Source organism: Taudactylus pleione, unplaced genomic scaffold (assembly GCF_031769625.1).
Source record: "Taudactylus pleione unplaced genomic scaffold, aTauple2 ptg000032l, whole genome shotgun sequence".
Classification (NCBI taxonomy): Eukaryota; Metazoa; Chordata; class Amphibia; order Anura; family Myobatrachidae; genus Taudactylus; species Taudactylus pleione.
Window position 1 is genome coordinate 8,984,083 of NW_028284434.1, and position 24,828 is coordinate 9,008,910.

At 43.9% G+C, this 24,828-nt stretch overlaps 1 protein-coding gene across 1 annotated transcript; it reads right to left on the reverse strand.

The window, feature by feature from the left end:
• Positions 1–11,557: 11,557 nt before the first annotated feature.
• RAC1 (Rac family small GTPase 1) lies at positions 11,558–24,466 on the reverse strand. The gene is made up of 6 exons (XM_088451954.1): positions 24,132–24,466; positions 17,667–17,738; positions 16,982–17,099; positions 15,420–15,482; positions 14,943–15,102; positions 11,558–13,489 (listed from the first exon to the last, which is right to left on the reverse strand). Exons 1-6 carry the CDS (start codon positions 24,164–24,166, stop codon positions 13,359–13,361), a joined length of 579 nt encoding a protein of 192 aa, XP_088308080.1. The 5' UTR covers positions 24,167–24,466; the 3' UTR covers positions 11,558–13,358.
• Between the last annotated feature and the right edge of the window lie 362 nt (positions 24,467–24,828).

The window sequence follows — 24,828 nt, forward strand, 5'->3', positions numbered from 1 at the left end:
GGGTACTGGGGAATTTTTGGAGCTTGCCTACCGCTTTTTAAGTTTATCATTACCGGGTTTACGTTTGCCATTAATCCAGTGTCCTGTCCATCTTTTGTCCAAAGGGAATTTGGGACAACATTTCATCTATTTGTGATGGATTTTCTTTTAAAACTGTAGAGTGGTACATTATCCTTTGAGGGGTGTCTAACATATCCCGCACCTCGTATACCATTCTCTCTGGGATATCTAAATATACACCATCAGGGGTGCAATATATGACACATCCCATTTTACATAACAAGTCTCTGCCCAGCAGGTTAGTAGGAGCCGCAGCAGCCAGAAGAAAAGAATGTCTGGTATGCAACGGCCCAATACTAACCTCTGCGGGCCTTGTTAAAGGATAACGTTCCACTTTACCTGTCACACCCATTGTTGGTATTGTCTCGTTGGTCACCTGTAAATTAACAGGAGATTTCATCACTGACTTGGTCGCCCCTGTGTCTACAAGAAAAGGATATTCAGTACCAGCTACATCAACCATCAAGACCGGTTCTTCCTTAGTACTTCCCGTTAACCTGACTATCTGTAGACTACAGGTATGACCTGACCCATAGCGTTGGCTACCATTCTCCAATAAAGCATTTACGGCTACAATTGAAGCTGGTGCTTGCTGAGCATTTGCTGGTCTCTGTGCATGTCCCTTATGGGGGTCCAGTTTCTACTTAAGTGTCCTGTTTGTTTGCAATTAAAACATGTCTGTGATTCAGGTGAAAGAATGTGTTGTTGTGAAGTTTGAGCAGAGGGTAAAGGTGGTGGATATGGGTAATGATAGGGAGGGTAAGGGTATTGTGGGGGAAAAGACGTGGGTGGATATCCTGGGACCTGTGGTTGCATTGGGTTAGTGGGATAGAATTGTGTTTGTTGTTGAGTGGGGTTAGTGAGAGCAACTTGTTCTGACATGAGTGTGTGTGCAAGTGCAAGCGTGTCTGTTGGCTGTGATGTTAACGTCATTCCCTCCAGAGCTTGTATACTGACAGCCATTAATTTTTCGCTCTGGGTCTCCCTCTTTTTTGAGATGTTTTTGTCATGTTCTATGGCAGACTCTATGAGGTTATCTATTGTAAGTCCCCGCCAGCCAGGCTGTGAGGTCTGAACCCGAGTTTTTAAATTCTCTTTCAACCCATCCATTAATATCGTGACTATCATTCCCCTGTGGTGAATGCTATCTTTAATCCCTTCTATCCCAGTGTACTGGGTGATAGCCTGCAGAGCCCGGTCGCAATATTCTTCTGCAGTTTCACTCTCTTTTTGTTTGATTGTGAAGATTTTGTTCCAGTTAACTACTACTGGAAAATATACACCCAATTGAGTCACAATGCGGAAATGTTACCTTGGTTTACTTGGTCTGTTAAGGGAACGTCGCCATCCAATACACAGTCCGTGATAAATTTTGTCACGTCGGTATTGCGTGGCAGGCAGGCCCTTAACACCACACGCCAATCTTTATTTGTGGGCTCATGAGAACTACCCAAATTTCTCTAAAATCTTTGACATTTGGCTAATTCTTTTTTTGGATCAGGGAAATCATTTATGATGGAATTTAGTTCTGCCCTTGTCCATGGACAATGCTTTACTACTTCCCTCGTAGGTACTATACCGTTTGCATCCGCATTTCCATTTGGAACAGTTATTGTCCGAATGGGATGCAGATCGTCAGCGTTGCCACCTTTGACCTGGTTACCTGGCTGGGGGTTTAATCTGCTGCTGCTACGTATGGTATTAACAACTTCCTCAATGGGTGCAGAGTGTATTAACACTTCCCTTGCTGTTACCGATGGAGATGGCGGCACCACCCGTGATTGTGGTGATGCAGCATCTATCATTTGCACAGCATGGGAAATGGCAGACATTACAATAGGCTCATCTTCTACATCATAAACATTTTCTTTATGGTTACTTAAGAGGGGATACAAATTACTTGTTACATTTTCATTGGTATTTTTGGTAACTGTACTTGCACCTCCATCCACATAAGGTGGGGGAGGTGAGCGTGAACTGCTGGCAATACTCTCCACAACTCTACTTTGCCGCACATGCACGCCAATTTGCGGCTCGCCCGTATTGCAATTCAGCGTCGTGGATGTATTTTCTGGCAATGCGTTCGCAACGCTAGTTTGCGTCGTTTGCACATTTTTAAGCCAAGCATCCCCTTCATGCTGCCATATTTTTAAACATTCAAAATACTTAATCTTTTTCTCTCGGGATCGCATCATACTGATGTGATCCTGTACATTATCTAACACATTTTTGTCAAAACTACCAATTCTGGGAAACGGTCTAACACTCTTTCTCGTCATATTAAACCATATATCACAATACCTTATTGCATAAGTACCGTACTTGGTATGCATGATACGACGGGCCGACCCGAACGGCGCTTCCATTAGCAGCACATCATTGCCTAACATTTCTACTGTTTGCGTGGCTCCCATTCTGAGACAACTCCTACGCTTTTCAATAAAAATTTAAGCTGGTGAAAGACAATCAAGATACTTTCACTTACCTGTGAACGATTTAAGTTGGCGACGTCCACACACCTGGATAAGATTTGATAAGGCAACTTCCACACCTAGATAAGTTTTGAAACAGGCAACTTCCAGACCCGGATAAGCTTTAGTAAGGTAACTTCCAGACCTATGAGAGTTTATATGTTGGCCACTCTCAGGCACCTCTATACAACAAAGACAACATGTACACCCGCTACTGTGTTTAGAACGGTAAAGCTGCTTACCGAACGACTAGGCTAACCCTTGCACCTAGCCCTTAAGGATCATACGGTACCCTTAACTTTAGGGAATAAATTACCCCTACCAACAATACACTCACTATTACACACTTTTTCCTGCGCAGAAAATAAACGTTTAACCCAGATATTGGTAGATAGAAAAAAAATGTAAACCTCAATGGCTTTGTTCAAACACGTGGCAGCAGAACCGGAAGTGCGTTTACGCTATTGTGCGATCGGCCGCATACACAATTATGCGACTACCACACAAGCGTATAATTACTTTTTTTTAACTGCGTACGCAAAAATGCGTTTTAGCTGCGTACGCAATACTGCAGCACCCCTCTAAACACAAGGTTCTATCAACAGAGGAAAAACAAACTTTTTTCCTCTCGTCCCTGGATTCTAATCAGCGCTTCCTCTACACAATAACCGGCAGTACGCTCTCAGCAACACTGTGGTAATGAAAGACTAATGCGTCTCTCAAAAGGCGCCTCCATCCTTTTGCTGAGAGAGGACTGACCGAGTGTTATCGTGTATCAGATAGTGTGATAAACCTACGAGCCCCCAACTGTTGAATCGTCCTTATTAACCTTTAGTATATTCCTGCCTATAAACCTCTAAGATTCACCTGCCTAGAACCTCTAAGACAAAAACCTGCCTATAACCTCTAAACAGAACGCTAATTGCGTACGCAGTATAACCGCAAATAAAGACAGGAGTGGAATCTGTGTTTCCAACGCACAAGTATTATTCAGGTAAAAGTACAGTCAGTTGCACGCAATCTATACATACACAAGTTAGGCGTAAAAGGAAATAATACAGACCCAAGTACAGTTATACATACGCTGCGCCTCTGGACCCAGAGATAGACCTCAGACTAGATATCCTCAGTACACCCAAAATTCAGCATGAACTGGCAATCCAGTATTTGGACACATGTATTTATTCCCCCCCAGACTGAAACAGGACAAAGGGAAAACTTCCTGCTGATCTCATTGGTTCCCAGAGGAGAAGCATATGTTACGGCACATTTAACAGGTTGTTTCAAATACACTTTCCCTGCCTCCGACAACAGGGGTCTTTCTAGTAACGCCTCCTGTAACATTCCATCAGCTAAACATTTTGTTGCTTGTAAGTTCTGCGATCCGTAACTTGAGTTTGCATGATGCGATCTCTCCACCGATAACACCGGGATGCTGTAAAAAGCGTACGCATCAGAACGAAACCAAACACACCTTGCTTATCATGTATAATACCTTAGTTATCAAAAACCTCTATTTCTTAGCATTTAAACTAACTTAACCAACTTGAATCATACAATTTGATGCTAATGGAACCTTGTGTGCGAATATGTAGTGTGTGAGTATTCGGGGTTTGATATAAGGACGCTAGATAATTTGGGGCAGATGTGTGCGCATAAAGCTACTTTTTCAGAGGTTTCATACTAAGTCTCATGCATTCGCTAATATGCGATTATTTAATAGCGCCCTTGTGAGTATAATTGTGCGTATGAAAAATGGTGAAAGAAGCGATCGCATTGTGCTAATAAAAATATCGCCACATGTACTATATTGTGTGTTCACCCAAAATGGAGCTTAGGCGGCCATTCGCAAAATGGCGTCTTGCGATCGCATTTCTAAAATGGAGTCTTGCGGCCATTCGCAAGATGGCGTCGCTGCGATTAAATTTTTAAACTGAACTTGTCTCAGCCAATTATTCAGCTTCGACAGGCCGGAGGAGGAGAAAAAGAGAGAAGAAAGTCTGGAACACTCAAGAATCACATTCTTACAGAGGAGACGGAAAACCGGTGACCAGAGCGAAGCCCATATGAAGCACAGGTGCGACAGGTTGGAAGTCCTGTGGACCCTATGGACTTCATAGAAAGATAATAAAGGGAAGTTCTTACAATATCTATTCTTTTCTACATCAGGGTCCATAGGGATCCACAGGATACCTTGAGGATGTCCCAAAGCAGTCCCTTTAAGGGTGGGGATGCTCCTGTGCAGAAAGGAGAATCCGCCGCTCAAAGGAAGCATCCTGAGATGCGAAGGTATCAAAAGCATAATACCTCACAAAGGTATGGACAGAAGACCACGTGGCCGCCTTGCAAAGCTGAACAGCCGAGGCACCACTGCAAGCTGCCCATGAAGGACCCAAAGACCGAGTAGAATGAGCAGTAACAGAGGGCAGTACTGGAAGGCCCTCATGAGTGTAAACCTCAGAGATCGTCATGCGAATCCACCTAGCCAAAGTTTGCTTATTGGCTGGCCATCCCTCCTTGTGGAATCCATAAAGAACAAACAAGGAGTCTGACTTCCGAAGGGAACTGGTATGGTCCACATAAACCCTGAGAGCGCGTACCACATCCAATGAGGCCTCACCTGCCGAGAGGTCTGGAGAATTAAAGGCCATTACTATAATTTCCTCATTAATGCGGAAACTAGACACCACCTTAGGAAGGAACCAGGGCAAGTCCGAAGCACCGCCCTGTCCTGGTGAAAAATCAGAATGGAGGGCGACAAGAAAGAGCCCTCAAGTCTAATGCCTTTCTGGAGGAAGCAATAGAGGAGGAAGGAGAAATAGTCTTGCCGTAAGCCATTTGAAATCCACTGAGCTCAGGGGTTCAAATGGAGGTCCTTGGAGAGCCCTCAGGACCACAGCCAAATCCCAAGGAGCCACTGGAGGGACAAAGGGAAGCTGATTGCGAAGGACACCTTGCATAAAAGTGAGGGTATCAGAGAGAGGAGCAATCCTACACTGGAACCATACCTATAGGGTAGACACATGTACCTTCAATGAGGCCAGGCGGAGACCGTGATCTAAACCCACCTGCAGGAAAGCCAAAATTCTGGATATCTGAAACACTTTGATGGGGATCGTAACCTCTGGGAAGACACCAAAGTAGGTATGCCACATCCTGTGGTAAATGCTGGCAGAAGCAGGTTTCCGAGCTCTGAGCATGGTGTTAACCACAGCGCTGGAAAAACCCTTGGACCTTAGGAGGGATGTCTCAAGAGTCACACCGTCAAAGACAGACGACCCAGGTCCGGGTAAAGGCAAGGACGCTGAGACAACAGGTCCGGACATGTGATCGCTCCCCCCACAGCCATAGGAGACTGCTCCGGCTGCTGCAGCAGCCACGAGCAGTCTCGTACTGGAGCCCAGCACACACTGTGTGTTGAGCTGCAGTGTAAGGGGGGGGGTGGCGGCACCGGACCCCTCTAGCAAGGCTATACCCGCTCCGACCTCCCTCTCGGCGCCCATGGCCTTGTGATCTGCTTTTCAACTTGACCACAGATGTTTTTTGGCTTTGTCTATGACTGGTTGGCCACCCCTGCTCTACTATTTGCATGTTTATTTACATTCTACTTGACTATTTTTTTATGTATTTTGTTAGTTCTATTCATCCAGGATGCTATCGTTGTGCGGGATGCACTACCTGCAGAAGCATGCTCACAGGTCAGACGTTCTGTCATCCACGGACTGGTCGGAAATTTTCTATCCAACATAGTTACCTGCACCACTGAATATGTAGTATATGCTCTTATTTGCCCTTGTTCATATTATATTGGCAAAACCATAAGATCATTTCGTGAGCGTATGGCAAATCACAGGTCCTCTATTCGATCTGCATTGATTAATGGGTCTTCCGATAAACCTGTTGTCCGACATTTCTGCGAAATGAAACATCCACTATCGAGTCTTAAATGTGTAATTATTGACTGGGTGCCATCACCAAGTAGAGGAGGAGACCGTGGTAAAATTGTTACTACAGAGAGAGGCGTTCTGGACTCAAACTTGATACTATATACCCAAAGGGGCTTAACGAAGCAGCCCATCTGAGTATGTTTTTGTGACATTTTTATGAGCGGTGCACCACCAGCATTTTTTCATCATTTTTTTATCATTTGATTAATTTTTTTCAATGGAGAAGCTATAGGTTGCGTGTCAGTTATTTTTTATCTGTTATTTTTTTCATATTAGAATGACCATTCATGGTACATTATTGTATATATACCAGTTGATTGTGTCACCAATAAGGTTTGTGTGCCCATTAGATTTGCATGTAGTTTTTATATGTGATTTGTTCAGATATGACCTATTACCATCTGTGTCTGTTCAATATGTGTGCTATTTTGGCACATATTAGTTTACTAATGTGCTTGCACAGTGTTATAACATAGTTAAGTTTTTCGTTTATATATATCTATGGCAACAAGGGGGCATGCTTTTGTCAGATGATTCAGCGTCGTTTCTAGTTATCGTTGCCAGCGCTAATTAGTATGACTCGAGGTGAGTCACATGCTCATGCCCACTTCCTGGTTACAGCGTCACAGCGCTCAGGTAACCAGGATGTGTGCGTTCCATGAGAAGGAAGGAGCAGGGTTTGAAACGCACGCGGGAGCTCTCTGTCTGACCAGATTACATAACAATCGGTGGGTGAGCTTTGGATGTTTATTTAATATGTGTATTATAAGATGTTCTCATTGGATCTATCATCTAAGTCCCCTTATAGCCGGTCAGTTTGTTGATTATACATGTAACAGGTACCACACAGGTGTTTTGAGGGAGGTGTTTGATCAATGCAATTGCATTAATTATGTAATTAGTGTGTGTATTTATATGTTCAGTGTTGTATGTACTTGCATCTTGACAAAGGTCAAAGCATAGGACCGAAACAGCGATGGATGGCTGTATTTTTAAGATGGCGTAAATTAAACAAATCTTTTTGACATTTCTATGAAGTCTTGTGATCTCTCTCTCTCCCTCCCCCTCCCCTTTTCTTGCTGGACACAACCTTAAGGTACACAGGTGTACTTGCTCCCATTTTCTCAATTTGGAGGTCTCATGTTCCATGTGTGAGTTGGTCATATTATTCTTCATACCTCTGCACACTTGTCATGTCTATTGTTTATTGCAAATCTGTGACTGTAGGTCTTTAAAACAAGAGATATGGTAAGAACTTACCTTTGTTATCTCTGTTTCTACGAAGTCCATAGGGTCCACAGGGTTGACCTTGGGGTATAGGTTGGGAACCAAATCCAGGCACCACGCAGTTAAAGCTTTTAGCTCCCAGGATGCACTTGGGTCCACTCTCCCTATAACCCCACCCCCAGCCAGAGGCACCACAGTTTGTAAGTAGCCAAAGGCCAGAGGAGGAGAAAAAAAAAAAAAAGAGAGAAAACTGGAACACTCGATAACCATACTCACAGAAATGGGAGACAGAAAACCGGTGACCAGTCACACAGCCCATTTGAAGCCAGGTGCGTCAGGGCGGGCACCCTGTGGACCCTATGGACTTCGTAGAAAGAGATAACAAAGGTAAGTTCTTACCATATCTCTTGTTTTCTACTTCAGAGTCCATAGGGTAGACCTTGGGGATGTCCCAAAGCAGTTCAACCAAGGGAGGGGACGCTCCTGTGCTGAGAGGAGAATCCGCCGCCAAAAAGGAAGCATCCTGAGAGGCAAAGGAAAACAATGCCTAGAACCTTAAAAAGGTGTGGACAGAAGACCACGTGGCCACCTAGCAAAGCAGCCAAGGCGCCACAGCGAGCCACCCACGAGGGTTACATGGCCCGAGAAAAAACAAGCAGCAACAACAGAAAGGCCTACCCATGGGTAGGCCCCTGAAGAAGACATACGAGGCCGTCCAGCCAACATATGGCCATAGGCCGGCCCTCCTTTCCTGTTAAAACCAGAAATCTCAGACCACCAATAAGGAGTCCGATTTCCGTCAGGAACTTGAATGGATCACATAAATCCACAGAGGCCGGACCACAGTCAATGAGGCCACACCAGCCGAGAGGACTGGGGACTGAATGGCCGCACCATAAGTTCCAGAATAATATGGAACCTGAAAATCACTAAGAAGAAACACAGGATGAGAGCAACTCACACCCTGACAAGATGCCCTCCAGAAGAGGGAGCCACATGAGAACGCTCCCAATTCCGACACTCACCTGGTTGATATAAACTCCCTGATAGAAAGAGAGAAAGCCATTACATGGTCTATTGCTTTTGGCTATCACAACCAGCGGTTCCATTAACTTTCACCCGGAGTTAACAAAGAACCACTCCTAACTCCCAAGGAGTCCCTAGGGAGGACAAATGGAGGCATAATCCAGAAAACACTCCAAAGGATGAACTGGATATCAGAGCGGAGCAATTCCATAACCTAATCATACTGACAGTGTAGAGATCTGCACTGTCAGGAAGGCCAGGCAGAGGGTGAAACCCAAGCCAGCCGGAAGGAATGCCAGAATATCTGGAAATCCTGGACACCAGAGGATCGTATCGATAGGTATAATACCATAAGAATGATGGCTGCCACAGTTTGTGGTAGGTCCCAGCAAAAGCTGATCCATGTGCTCCAATCATTCCAACGATGACAAAGCCATGGAAGCCGTAAGACCACTGTAGGGACGTAGTCAAAGACAAACGACCCAGGTCCAAGGCAAACCCCAGGACCCTGAGACAACAGGTCTGGGTAGTGAAGAATCAGGAATGGAGTATCGATGGAGAGACTCCGAAAAACCAAGTACCCCTGACATCTGGGGCAATCAGGAGCCACCAGCAGGAAAGCATCTGTCTCGATTGAAACACTTCCCTCGAGGAATAATGGAGACTGGAGAACACAGGTACGCAAATTGGAAGAACCCCTTCACCGACAAAGAGTCACTGAAGGTTGCTTCAGAATCCCCAGAGTTGGACTGTAACACCATAGTGTGCATAGTAACGTCTGTAATCTGACGAGTAACACGCCCATCCACCCCATGAGGGGCTCGTGATGACCCTCAGGGAATTTGGGACAGGAGGCCAAACACTGTTGTAATACCTCATAACTGACAACAGCCAGAGTCCCGCCATGCGATCCCCCCGCTAGTCAGCAACAGGGAACCAGAAGGCACGCAATACTGAGGGTGTATGATACAGGTGCAGGTCAACATTCACTCTAACCAGAATGGACCTGCCACCAGCCCAAAGCAGGGATAATAATACTTGAAATAGGCTTCCCCCCGTGTAAGAGCCCAAAACAGTATCCAGTTCACACACAGCCAACTGGGAAGTAACCACAGGGCGTCAACCACGCCAATTTGCGTTTCGTAGAAAACGACATCCACCCAGGGTGGCCGTGGGAATCCCTGCAAGGGGAATGACAGACTATGGTGGCACCAGGGGGATTTCATATACTGCGAAAAACCCCTGCAGGGAGCGATAGTCTGTGTCACAGGGGAAGAGTGCAAGAAATTGCGAGATGAAAAGGGCAGTATGGTGAAGTAACCCCAAGTGAGGTACAACAATGGGGCCCACCCGGCGATCCGCAATTGAGAGGATCCCGAGAAAACAAACCTCCCAAGGGGGTCGTGAAAGGGGCCGGCACCAGATGACGCCACACACAGAACCCTTTATGAAACAAATCCTCCGCACTAACACCTGCAGCACATGACTTGCAGGATAGCAAAAATGGGTGCAGTATAACGCTCTATCTCCTGGTCAAACATATCTGACCAATCTTGGCGGAAATATCAAGCAGTGCTATACTGGTCCTGACTGATGCTAAAATTAGCCACAGGGACCCATTTTCAGCGTATGCAACACACAGTTCCAACGAAAATGTGGCAACGTGCAGCACGCAACAGTATGTGACAAACCTCACAAATATCAACGAGTATATAAATGTGAGGTCTCAGAACCACCCTAAGTACAGCTGTATTAGGGCAGATAAGGAAAAGGGATAGATATACACTGACAGGTGAGAGAATTAAATACAGACAGTCAGCACTAGCATAAGTCACATACCATGCAGATATATACATATATACATAAACATGTCATAATATACTGCACTATTACACTGCATTCAACTTACCCAGATTCAGTGTCTGGGAAGGCTACAGCGCTGTGTACACTGACCTGATGGTGAGGTACGCAGGGGGACTGGACTCACTGCCATCTCCGGAGCTCTGCTGCTGCACTACAAGAAAATGGCCGCTGGAGACCTCAGAAGAAGCGTGGCCCGCGGGAGGAAGCAGCTCAGCGACACCAGACTATACATACTGAAAGGCGCGCTGAGCTGAGGGGAGGAGCCGCTGTAACAGGGAAAGCTTCCTCCCCTGGCCGGCTATTAACCTCCCGGGACGCCGACTCCCAGCGCCGATCAGTAAGTCCCTGGTGGTCTAGTGGACACACGGGGGGGTATGGGGGGCCCGCCGCCACTGCCGGCGCCTCCGGTCTGTCCCCGGAGACCAGAGGCACAGGACTGCATATTAAATGCGCGGATCACCGCAAGCGGTGATCCGCGACCTTACCTGCTCCCCGTAGATCCGGCAGCAGTCCTGGGCGCCCGCAGAGTCCGGCTAGTACAGACTCTGAGGTCCCGCTGAGATCCCCAGATCTGTACTGGCGTCTCAGCGCCGGCGGGGTGACGGAGCAGCAGCTTAGACGTCCTATGGACAGTCCGACGCTGCCGCTCTGAAAGTCCAAAGTAAAAATAAAAAAACTCTGTACTTAGAAAAAATAAAGCTTAGGGGCTGCTAATCAGCTCCCCACTGCACTAAACGGTGACCAGACTCCGGCCGGGCACAACTTAAACTGAGGTGCCTCTGGCTGGGGGTGGGGTTATAGGGAGAGTGGACCCAAGTGCATCCTGGGAGCTAAAAGCTTTAACTGCGTGGTGCCCGGATTTGGTTCCCAACCTATACCCCAAGGTCAACCCTGAAGTAGAAAATCCATTTACACAATTGAAAGAAAATAAAAATAAAAAATAAAAAAACTGTGCACAAGATGTTGTAGTTTAAAGGATTTATTAATTCAAACATGCATGTAAAACACTAAATTGCATTAGCAAAAGATCAATGTAAAAACACTGTTCACAATATTTTTTGCAACATCCTGTAATGCGCTTTGATTTTGTTCACGTTGTAGAAAGGTTGAGTCATTTGTCCCTTCAAATAGTGTTTAGTCAGGGGTGTGCGTCATACCATTAATACTTGTCCTATAATTAAAACCTCACAGACCCTAGAGAACAGAATTGATAAATGCAATTCTAGAAAAAAAAAAAAAAAAGTTCCAATAGAAAAAAAATGAAAAAAATATATAGTCTACAATATTTAGCAGCTGCTGCGTCTGTATGTAAGCTTTAAAGGCTCACTCATACGTGTTGGAAAAATTAATGTTTGAAAATAATTGCGGACTTTAGATACATTCCTGAAGAGTTTTCCCAAGCATTTCGCTTTAACCAATACAATCTATTGTAGGAAAAGCGAGCTATTACTGCATGATAAAGTTCTGAATTCTAACATTTTAATTACAATGTACATTTTAGAATGTAATAGTGTGGTCGGCACCATAGGCTCTTATTTGTCCGATTTTTAATGTGATTTTCATGCATTTAACATGTGAAAAAGTGCAATAAAATTTGTGAACGAGCCATAAGGAAAAAAGCAGCTAAGAAAAAGCAATCAGCGCCTGTATAGCAGTTTCACATGATTTGTACACCTAGTGTTATAGGAAAGGCTAACGAGACGCTGCTGTTAAGCAAACATGGAATATTTAAAAAACTGTATCGGGTACAATTTCATGAACTACAAAAGAAAGCAAGTTACAATAATTCAAGAGATATTAGAATACAAGATAATATATAAGCAAGCCAACATGAAAAGCTTGTACATTTTAGAATCTGTGGGAATGAGCACTATAAACCTTAGTGACCCCCTCCCCACTATATCCATCTGGTTACATAAGCACAGGTGTATTACACTGTGATCCAGAAATAAGCACGTAATACCAGGTCAGCGTATTCCCCTCAAGTGCCCACCCAGACTCATGAGGGGGTCCAATGCCCTGTATAACATGGGGTAAAGGGATTAGATGATGCCAAATACTCACCTATTAGTAGTCTTTCCTACTGCATTCATAACACATTGTTTTGTTTGACTAGTTTCAAAGCGATAGTGTCACCTTTAAATACTGCTGCTTATGTTTACTAGTAATACCCTGACGCCTATTTTAATTATTTCCACCTTTATAGTTTTCATCCAAAAGAGCAGATTAGTACCCTTTAAGCAAAACTTTATTTTTAACCCAAGCAGTAAAAAGATACATAATAGATCTAACATTCCTAAATAACCATTCTGATTTACAAAGCAATACAGTGAATTAGATTAATAAAGTATTTAATATATGCAGTAAGTCTCTTACCTACTGTCAGTATAGGAACAATATCAGTTTGTATAAGTACAGTTTGTTTTTATTCCAGAAGTGAAATCAGTAAAAAGTCATGTCTTTCTAGTGGGGACAGCTCATGTGTGACAGGACAGAATAGGGAACCGAACTGAGTGGGTGTTTTGGCAACATTTAGTAAGTTGAAGTAAAAGGAAAACCGTTGTCAGTAGGCCAAGTAGACTGATCTATCATTCAGGAGGGCATTTTTAGTAGAGCCTGGAAAAAATACATGTCACTTATGGGATGGAGTAAACAGAGTATGTCTTAGATTCAAGATTTTATAGGTAGAGAATGATTTAGTAAAAATAGGGCTGGGATTTGGCATTTTGAGTCTCAGACTGGAGCAGGATGAGGAGTGTGAGGATTAAAAAATCAGGCATTTTCTCTTCCCCTTCTTCACTGGGGGTGGGCAGAGGACAGCTCTTATTGCTTCATCAAACACGGTCTTCAGCCCCCGCTGTGTCAGTGCCGAGCATTCTAAGTATTTCACTGCACCTGTTGGAAGAAAGCCAGGCCGTCATTTCCTCATGCTGAGGGCGTTTCCCAATCTACAGTATAAGAACTTACATACGAGCTAAAAAGATAGCATGGCCTGGGTCAGCCTCAGCCTATACAAAGGCAACAATAAAAAGAATGTAAAGACTTAGCTTTCCAATGTACTATTCACCAATAAACACAAGATCAATAAAAACTATTATTTGGTAGGCTGCCTTTAATAGACTTAATTACTAATAAGTAATGGAAAGCTGAAACTTCGATATTATTTATTTTAACCCAACTCTATCCAATAGGTACAACCCTTCTCCTCCCATCCAGTCATGTTATCCATATAAAAAAATCTAAGCCTCCACAACCCATAAAACATGTAGTTATATGCGGTCTGTTCATTCACTAGTGAAAACAAAATAAAATAAATGAGAGATAGATATATCTCTATGAGTACTATCGCAGCCTCACGCACACTTGCACAAGCCCTGACCTTACTCAGAAATTGCCAACTTCTACGCACGCTATCAGGCCTCAGGCTCGGTAAGGCATCGCAGTGGATAATTTATGCACGCCCCTACAACGGTGTTCAAACGCAGTGGCAAGCCACAGCATGGCCCTCCCTGACGGTGTCGCCCGTCTGACCTGCATGCAGTCAGACAGACGATGTCGCTGTCGAAGCGCAGCAGCGAGCAGTCAGTGACATTGAGGGTACACACTAGATGATGTTGCCGACATGTCGTCCAATTCGGCAGACATTAGAAATGGATCTCACATCTTTTCAACAAAAGAAGAGTCAGACTGATTCTGGCTAGAATACTAATCAAATGTCGCTGGCAACAGATAATGTATTTAATGTTACTTTTTTCATTGACCCATAGCATAGATCAAAGTGTTTATATCCTATGACATAATTTGCCCTTAGGACAGTTTAGCCATCTGTTATTTTAGCTCATCACTTCCTCCTAACGGAGTTTACTTTAGCAGGTGTGGAGAGCTGTAAATATCAGACTGTTCCTGCTGTACTAAGAGTTTACCATTTGAGGTCTAAAGCATTTACAAAATAATTCATTTTTAAACCATTAAAAATATATTCACCCATGCAATCATGGCTTTTTGTCTATTTTTTTTTTCTAGTAGTTAAAAGTGTGCAAAACAGACAAAGTGTGTATCTTGCACATATAAGTGGCTATGCAGTGGTAGGGCAGCCGCAAACAGGAGACCCAACAAGACAGCAGGAGTGGTAAGTGCGATATACACACATTACTAGAGCACAGGCAATGCAGGATAGGCATAGGATCTCCTATCCGCAGTAATACGTAGATATTATCTCTAAGAAATGATGTTACATAAATATTTTGAAGGTGAGTAAACAGAACACAGACTATGACGACTACAGCACGACAGTCAGTCTGCCCATGTTCTGGCAGATGGAAAGCTGGTAAACATTGTGTTCACATACCAATCTCCTTTGCCATGGCAAGTCCCTGAGGATAGGTGATAGGTGTAAGCTTCTTCTCTTTAAGCTTCTCAATGGTGTCTTTATCATCTCTCAGATCAAGTTTTGTTCCCACAAGGATAATGGGGGTGTTAGGGCAATGATGTCGGACTTCCGGGTACCACTATTAAAAAAATAAATAAAAGTAAATAACTACAAACTAGTATTCAAGCCAAAGTCTAAAAGAATATGAACAAGTCCCCCTGTTGCCTTAAGAACAAAAGAGCATCTTAACGCATACAGGATAACACAGGTCAGAACGTCAGTCCAAACACCCCAGTACGCGGCTCCAGCCTCTCTATTTAGGTCAGTGCACAGTTTATGTTGATTCATTTCAGCAAGCTCTGAACTTCTCACCCCAGAGAACAAAAACCTCCTGCTCGCTACATATAAACATCCCCACATCCCTGTAAATATAGCACATGCCAGTGGAGTGTTTACCTTAGCGCGGACATTTTCAAATGATGCCGGACTCACAAGTGAAAAGCAGATTAGGAATACATCCTAGAAATAGGAAGATGGAAGTGGTAAGCTTCGGATAAAAATGTACACTTTAGACACTAATTAGAATCAGGGACATGACATTGAAAACATAGAATGAAATTACCCCTTCCTTTTATTTCCCCCCCAGTCAGCGTGCTTTAGATTTCAGATCATAACGGACATAGAAAGCATTGTGCTTTGCAAGCAATAAGCTCTGTAAATTAAAGCCCACACCGACAGAAGGTGGCAGCACTGACAGATTAGGACAACAGCTCCGCCAGCAGCGGGTAATTAACTAACTCACCGAAACATTGGAAGCAGGGGGGCTCGGGCTTAAAGCCTAATAAAAAATATTCAGATTCAAAAGCAGATTATAGTGCTTCACAGTAGCTCTGCTCACTTTTTTGGGGGGACGGGAGACAACTATTAAACATTTCAGGCAATGTATTCTACAATAAAGACTTGTGCAGATAACCCTCAGGACATCAGCACCAACTCAGAGGAGATGGAAGAGATGAATTTGGCTTTACTTTTAATACACACAATACCAAAGGTGTCACTGTAGACAAGTGAAGCAGAAGCTAAGCAGAGGAAGTATGGTTTTAAGATAGTCATTTGTAGACATACTGGGTATATATTGATTACAGTCACTCTAATGAATCCAGATCTTATTGTATACTATTTATAGGATCATCAGTCTGTAGACAAAATCCAAACAAATACTTAAGCTGGGTACACACCTATATACAATCGTCCGGCCGTTCTTTCAATATCGAGAGAACGGCCGTCAGAGTGTACAGGTGTGTACGCTGTCCCGATGCAGGAGCTTTAGCTGATAAACGGCTTTTAACGATCTTACAACGGTCGGGATTGGGAGGTCGCATCTTATGTACAGTTTCATATTTATCGGCCCGGCCCCCCATAGAGGCCCGTACACATTGTGCTATGTCTGCAAGGTGTATATGCACCTCACAGGCAGCTGACAGGGGGTCAGACTGCACGGCTGATCGGGAGAGTTTTACCCAATCAGCCTGTAATCAAAAAAGTGTGTACCCAGCTTTAGTGCCCAGACAATGACTCAATGGGTAAGAGTCACCAAGTCTTATCTGCTGATAGTACAGTACAAGGTTAGCTCAATGCTTCCCAATCTGGCTGGTAGATCATATACAGAAAGGTTGCCCTCACCTTCTTAGCTGTAAAACAGTCATATTGAATGCTCTTTATACTGAATATAATCCTGATTATTTTAAGAGGAAAGGCATATAAGCAAGACTTTGGCCGATATTCAATTCCAGACGAAAAGTCCAGCAGGCAAAAGTCTGGACTTTTCGCCTCAAATTTCATACTGGCCTTTGATTACAATGATGCAAGAAATTAGAGCACCTGGGAGTAATTACAGACTGTTCTTACAACAAAAGGCTTCACATTGTTATTAACGTGAAAGCCAATGACCCTAAGCTTGTATCTGTTGCACAACACCAAGAGCAATAGAATCTCAGACTGCACAACCCAATAATTACCGTTTGTGGGTAAGATAAAGGACGCAATCTATCGTAATCTTCTTGTCCAGCTGTATCCCACAAACCCAGATTTACTGGTTTTCCATCCACCATAACATTGGCAGAATAGTTATCGAATCTAAGTTTGGGATCAAAAAATATAAATGTATTGATCAATAATAAAACAAAAAGGTAATTAAAAGTTCAATATTTTTCTCCCATCAAGACCATACAGTAAAAGCAAACTTGGCCAAGATGTGCTCTAAATATTACAAGATGATCATGTGACAAATCACAGTAGCCTAGGTGAGAAGATTCAATTAAATATTTAACTTAAGTTTTAATTCAGGTTATAGGTTGATTATATTTTTGCATTCAGTCATATGCAGTTTCTATACATGCAGATGAGGAGTTCCTGCCATTATTGAGAGGCTGATATACCAAAAGCTGCTGTATACATGACATATTTCCATTGTCTAAAGACATTTTAAACCCCATACTACACTGCACAGCCTTCACAACGAACATGCCTAATGCTGGCTAGGGCTAATGCCTTATACAGTGCATCATGCCTGATTAGGGAGCTAGGGAAACTGTGCATGTCCAGAAAGGTATGAATGCTGTCAAGTCGCAGATCTTAGCCTCATTATAGTACCTCTATATGCATTGATTTTTGTTGCTTACTTGTCCTATAGATTTTACTTACACAGTTGGGATGTATTCCCCAGGGAACGCATTGGTGGTGTAACTGATCAGCAAACAAGTTTTACCAACAGCTCTGTAAAATAAGATAAAGAGTTAGTTGAAGCATTAAATACTCAACACGGAAATAAAGAAAATAAAAAAATGGTGTATTTGCCAATAAGTTTAATGTCTGATCTAACCGATGGTCCTCTTGTGGTGTGATTTTATATGACATACAACTACTATTATGCTATGCTGAGGTTTCTTTGAGCAACACACAAATGGTATTCTTCACATTTTTGTGTGACTACTACTACTACGAGTAATTGAAAAATACAAAATGAAAAAGCAAAAAAAAAAAAAGCAGAAAGCTTTCAGTCTGGTTAGATTTTATGTAAATATGGTAAACATCCTCCTCATTGTACAGTACCATGTAAACAGGATAGGCAGATGAATTCTGTATATACATTTTGCCATCCATGCCCAGTTGTTCGCTAAATAAAAACATTGAGTTGCTAAGCACAGGAGGCAGCGCTGAGGGGCCATCACCCCAATCCCTAGGGCACAGTTCCTCCTCCCCACTGCTCTGGCATTCCACTACTACACAGATACAGCCCAGTGTCACAGGAGCATACATTGCTAGTTCAATATAACTTTACAGGGTCTCATTTTTTTTTTTTTCTACTTTAGCAAATGTATTGGCATTTTTTAGCAGGTGAACTGTCAGACACATTATTGGCAGAGGCTCTTCTCTGTAGGGACCACACACACAAGAAGCTGTGACAATAGCCCCCAAAGAGATCATTATGGGATGGCAGCCTCTTACCTGGTCCACACACAATATATGTTCGGATCAGATGAATGGGAGGGAATGGAGCGTGTGAGGCCAACTTAGAATACAATTTGGAACTCAATCTTGCTACTGTGTACTGGGACACTTTCAGAAAGGATGTACACTGTTACGGAGGTAATAATGAGCTCAATTATAGCAAACCATAGGTAATCCTCAGAATAGTACCAGTAGTACTAGTAACATGATTACCATGTACAAGTTAGCATAGGGAAAACACCTACACTAAAAGTGAAATAGGCTCTCACTATATAAATTTATATGCGGTTACCTGACAAAATGTTTGAGTCTTTTACATCGAACCCTCACAAGTAACAGAAAGGGTGAGTTGTTGCCGGCGGTCGTTATGCCGACCGCCGGCATCTCCACTACAGAATCCCGGCGAGGGTTAATTAACCCGATCGAAGGGATGCCGAGCGCAGACAGCCGCCGGGGATGGTGGGCGGAAGATTTATGGTTAGGCACCCACAGGTGGTTAGGTTTAGGCTAGGGGGAGGGAGGGTTAGGCACCCACGGGGGGAACTTAGGTTTAGGCACTGGGGGGGGGGGGGGGGATATTAGGGTTAGGCACCCCTAAGGGAGGGTTAGGGTGTAAATTAGGTTAGTTGATACTTACCTTGTAGACGATCGGGATTTCCATCGACGTCGGGCTGGCGCTGCAGGGGTTTGAACCGCCGGCCATGTGGCCGGCGGTATAACGTATGTATTCCCAAGTAACAATGTAGGATGTTTATGGCCTTTCTGACCAAAGCTACATTGTTATATGTTTGTGTGTGTGTAGGGCAGGAGTACCATGGGCACGGTATGGGAGAGCTTGGGGGTAGCCCAGAATCTCAGCGAATGCTGGGCACGCCCCCTAAAGTGATGGAAAGGGGGCGTGATATGAGCCCACACCCTTTTTTCAGGCGTGCGCTGATGTGTCCTCTGTCTTGATTGGCACCCTGCCCGACAAGGACATAACTGGGTATTTAAAGGCACCAGAGCAAAAGTCTGTAAGGGCCCCTATGTACCACCCAATGGTGAATAATGTATATAAAACGCATGTAACTTTAACAAGGAAGATGGGCCCCCCTCAGCTCTGTGCCCCATAGCAGTTGCACCCCTTGCACCTATGGTAGTTACGCTCATGCTACCTGATCAAGACCTTAGAATGAATAAGATACACCGTTTATAATTTTTTTTGTGCGTGTTCTAATTTTATTCTACTAAATCAGTGTTGGCTAACCTTGACACTCCAGCTGTTGTGGAACTATATATCCCAGCATGCCCTGCCACAGTTTTAGCATGCCCTAATAGCAAAACTGTAGCAGTGCATGCTGGGTTATGTAGTTCCATAACAGCTGGAGTGTCAAGGTTAGCCAACACTGTACTAAAAGGTTGTTCTATATATTGCACCATTTCCCCCTTTCCATAATCATGCTTTAAAGGTTATATTATACGCTGAGGAACAAAGAAGATATTCAGAGGAATAACAAACTTCCTTATACAAGGACGATACTCCTAAATAAGAGGCAAGACCCATTTTTGCAAGTGGTTGGGGATAAGAACTGTATATTGCAATGAGGCTTTTAGGCAAATTGTACATTGATATTACACTTATAAAAAAATGGCAGTGTACAATGTACTACTGCAATATGTTTGACATGATTAACCATTTACACTATTTGCAACATATTTAAATTCATATCGTACAATTCTTAAGCTGGGTACACACTATACGATGTATCATATGATATATTGTCGACGCGGATCCGAATATATCGTATAAGGTCTACGCCCGATCAGTCATTAATCGAATTGTCCCATGTGCCGTTCTGCACTGCAGATAAGACGAAGCAATGAACGACGCGGTGCCGTTACAACCAGCATGTAACAATACATCGCTAATGTATTGTTACATCGATCGGTCGCAACATCGTATGTGTGTACCCAGCTTTATGACTGCGAGGTATACAGTGGAGAGACTGCACTGTTTAGCTCAGTGTCTGACTGATGACAGCAGTTACCATGGAAAGTGAGATTTCATTGGTAACAAACACGATAAATTCACTGCTTATTTAAAGATGTAAAATGTGGTTGTTTAAAAAGGTTCACAACACAAGTCGGATTTGTGAAGACAAACTGAGTAAAACTTACTTTAATGTTAGCAAGTCAACCATTATGAAAATGAAATTGTTTTGGACTGCTTGCTCTACTTCCATGCGCTCGCTGCAAGCGAACTCACTGGAGTCAACGGAGCACAACTACGTCACTAAAACACGATTGCATCCAACACACAGGGGGGCGACTCAATTGTTAGCGCCGACGGCTGTCAGTGCCGGGCCGCCCGATGGAGCAATGCACCCTAACCGGGACTTTAGATGGGTTTAGCGGTTTTATGCGGCTAAACCCGATCTAATTGGGCGTGACAATTAATGGGCACCAAAATACAATTGAATTGCTACATATGGGGGCAATTCGATTGTTTTGTTAGTGCGCCTAAACTAATGGACGCCCAATAGAGCAATTCAATTGTGGCTCCATTCGGGCACGCATAGCCGCGGTTACACACATTTCTGCTCGCAGCCTCCTGAGGTGGCGAGCACAAATGTACGATAAGTCAGGAGTTTGGGTGCCTAAAGCAGGCCTTTAGATGGGGTTAGCTGCTATACGTAGCTAAACACCGTGATTTTGGGTGCGCGCATACGGCACAGGTGTCCAAACAGAGCAACAGTTGAATTGCCCAGATGGGCGTCCGCTGCACTCAAAAAACAATTAACTAACAGGGGTATATTTACTAAAGTGAGTTTTTAGAAGTGGAGATGTTGCCTATAGCAACCAGAGTCTAGCTATTATCTTCTAGAAGGTGCTAGTTAAATGTTAAGTAGAATCTGATTGGTTGCTATGAGCAACATCTCCACTTCTAAAAACTCACTTTAGTAAATTTACCCCACAACCTTTAAGTCAATTCCAGGCAGATGTGAAAATGTTAGTTATCCCCAAAACAATCTAATAAAAAAAAAAAAATAGTAATCACTTGGAGTAACCACAATATTTATTTCAGTGTGTGTTACTGGGCTGTATATACAGATGCCCAGATCTTATAGCCTATGATATAACAGAAAAGGTATAGTAATACTATATTTTATTTACACAGCACCAACATAATCCAAAATACATCTATTAATATCTGCAGACAATGCACCTGTACTACATTTGTTTACTCTTGATATTGACCTGCATGAATGTATTCACACTGAGGATTCATGGTTATGTCCTTGTGTTCATGACAGGGCTCATGTGGGAGTTACTGGATCGTTGAGCCCCTACAGTCACCACATACATGTCAATGCAGGCAAGCATTACGTATTGCTCCAATACTCTATATATTACAATGCACATTTAAGATAGATGCTCTCATCATATAATAAATGGCAAAATCCACAATACTTTGAATAAGAACGGAGATGGTGACTCTAGTGCAGTGGTACCCTAACTGGGTGCCCCAGGACACTTTCAGGGGTGCCACGGTTTGATTGTCCAGGACCAAACAAAATTATTTTTTGTTCAATGTGAAAGAAAACCAATGGTTGTGGCTGCCAATTATAAAATATATGGACAAACAGAAGCACAACCCTGTCCACCACAGTAGCTGAACCTCAGTATTACATATAAGCACAGTTTACTTAAGTTTCATATTTTTTTCTGAATGTCTCAATAAGAAAATGTTGTCCTAAGGGTGCAGTTAAAGAAATGCTGATCCTCTAATGCTGCCCAGTCACTAGGCGACTAAAGCTAGCGATGGAGCGATAACGGCGGACGTTATCGCTCCATCGCTTGGTAATCACCTGCAAATCGGGCACTAAAAGGTTAATAACGACTAGCAATGCGTGCGGCCGCTGATCGTTTTTAACATCAATCACCGCCCGAACATGGTGGTCAACCTGACAACCGCCGTGTTCTGGGATGATTGATCTACATTCACTGAACGTCCAGTGTAAGCAATTCACTCCGCAGGAGACGACGGCGTCATAATCGTGCTGTCGTCTCCTGCATCGCCTAGTGGATGGGCAGCTTAAGGTACTATGATTCAAGAAAGTCTGGGAACCACTGCTCTATTGAATAGTTTGCAATGATACAAACTAAGAAACAACATCAATAGCATCATATGTACCTTGCAACAAAATGTGTTTACAATTTATGTATATGAATAAGGATTATTCTAATCACAAGTGAACTATAGTCAGTAACTAATTGGGGGAAGGCAGTGGGGGGGGGGGGCTAAAGTAGCATCTTCCCAGGGACCAGAGGCCAGCTTTCCTCCAGAGTCAGGAAACACTCTGCTCACTGTAGCTGCAACCACTAGAAACAGCAACATTTGTTTACATGTATCTTACCAGCTAGTCTGTATACCAGGGGATAAGCAACCCATGACATGCTAGCTGCAGTAGAACTACACATCCCAGCATGTCCTATCAGCAAAGCTGGGATGTGTAGCTCTACAACAGCTTAAGTGCCACAAGTTGCCTACCCCTGGTGTACACATTACTATTGATTCAGACAAATACCTTCGTACACTGACCCATGGAAATTAATACAGTAGTTCAAATACAGTACAATTTCTTACAGAAATTGAGCATATTGGTCTCTAGTGATGCACAATCCAAATCACACTATATAACCCCCTTTGCAGTTTATACCAATAGAGAACATCCATGTTCTAACCAGCTCTTAAAATAAATGGTTATACGGAAGGTATAGAAGGATTTCAGTCACTACTGTGTATGTCTAGTCATATGCAGATCAGGTCTATAGGTAACAGTAGTGTTAACTCCATCTGTAGTTGTATAGGTCATGTGTATAGGGAATAGCATCCTGCACTGTACAAGTGTATATAGGTCAGGTCTATAGTAACAGCCTCCCTTGTGCATCTGTGCGTGTATAAATCAGATGATCTATAGAAAATAGTCTCTCCTGTGCAGAGAGATAGATATATATCAAGTCTACATGTGATAGCAGCTTCTCTGTGCATCTGTATATAGGTCAGGACTATAGGTGTTAGCAGCTTCTATATGGGTCAGGTCATCAGATGATAGCAGTTACCCCTGTGCACCTGTATATAGGTCAGATCTATAGGGGATAGTCTCCCCTGTGTAGTTGCATATAGGTCAGGTGTATAGGTGATCGCAGCCTCCCCTGTGTATCTGTATATAGGTCATCACCAGATGATAGCAGCTACATAGGTGCATCAGTATATAGGTGATAGACTCCCTGTGTAGCTGTTTAGAGGTCAGGCCTATAGGGGACAGCAGCTGTATATGTCAGGTTTATAGAGGATACCATTACTGTAGCTATGATCTGTATGTACAGTATATACAGATGCTGGGAAGACATAGCCGGCCTCACTGGCTGCAGCAACAAGGAGGATAAGCGGCCTCCGCACCACTCCCATCTGCTCACTCCCCCGGCCTTTAGTCCGAGTGCTAGGCCGATGCCCCGGAGGAGGAGGGCGGGTATCCCCAGGCTGGGTGCCAGGACAGGTGAGGGAATGCGCCCCCCTCCCTCCCAGTCAGTGTTACATGGGGGGAGACCGGTGAACATGTACCCTGCAGCCCCACCCTGCTCCCCGTACACCGCTAGTCATCACCGGCTACTCACCCGTCTCCCACCACCACACACTTTATGGCCTGCATGGCTGCGCGGCGTCACTGCTCCCGGGAGCGGGGAGAGGGAATAGGAGATTATAGATTTATGTATAAAAAGAAATAAAAAAAAAAGCGTCCGCTGCGGATCCCGGGAGTGACCGGCCGCTGGTGCTGCTCCTCCGAATACGTGTGATGCGGGCACCGTCGGTGTGAGGAGGAGGAGGAGGATACCGCCCTGCCTGCTGCTGCTGGGAGAGATATAGGAAGCGCCGCGCCCGCGTCACTACCGGCCTCGCCTCACTCACAGCGCTCAGCTCTGCCTCTGCCTGCCTGACTGCTGGGGCCGCGCCCGGGCTGCCGGGGCCGCGCATGGGTGGTGACGTCATAGGGGAAGCCGCGGGCAGGGGGCGGGGCCGCCTGTACACATACCATGGCCCTGTGCCACCAGCAGGAAATAACATGGTGTATTTATTATTGTCAGGGGAAATCTCACCACCTGTACATTATCCAAACCGCACATCACAGGCACACGCAACACTAGGGCCGCATGCTGCATTACTATACAGTGTATGTATGTAGAGTTCATGTTACTAGGGTACTCATTCTAAGTAGCACATCTGTAATTAAACATAATGGTTTTTATTTTGTGCAACCATATTGCACATTTATTGTGGTTCTCATGTACTGTAGATGAGGCTTGGGTTTATTGC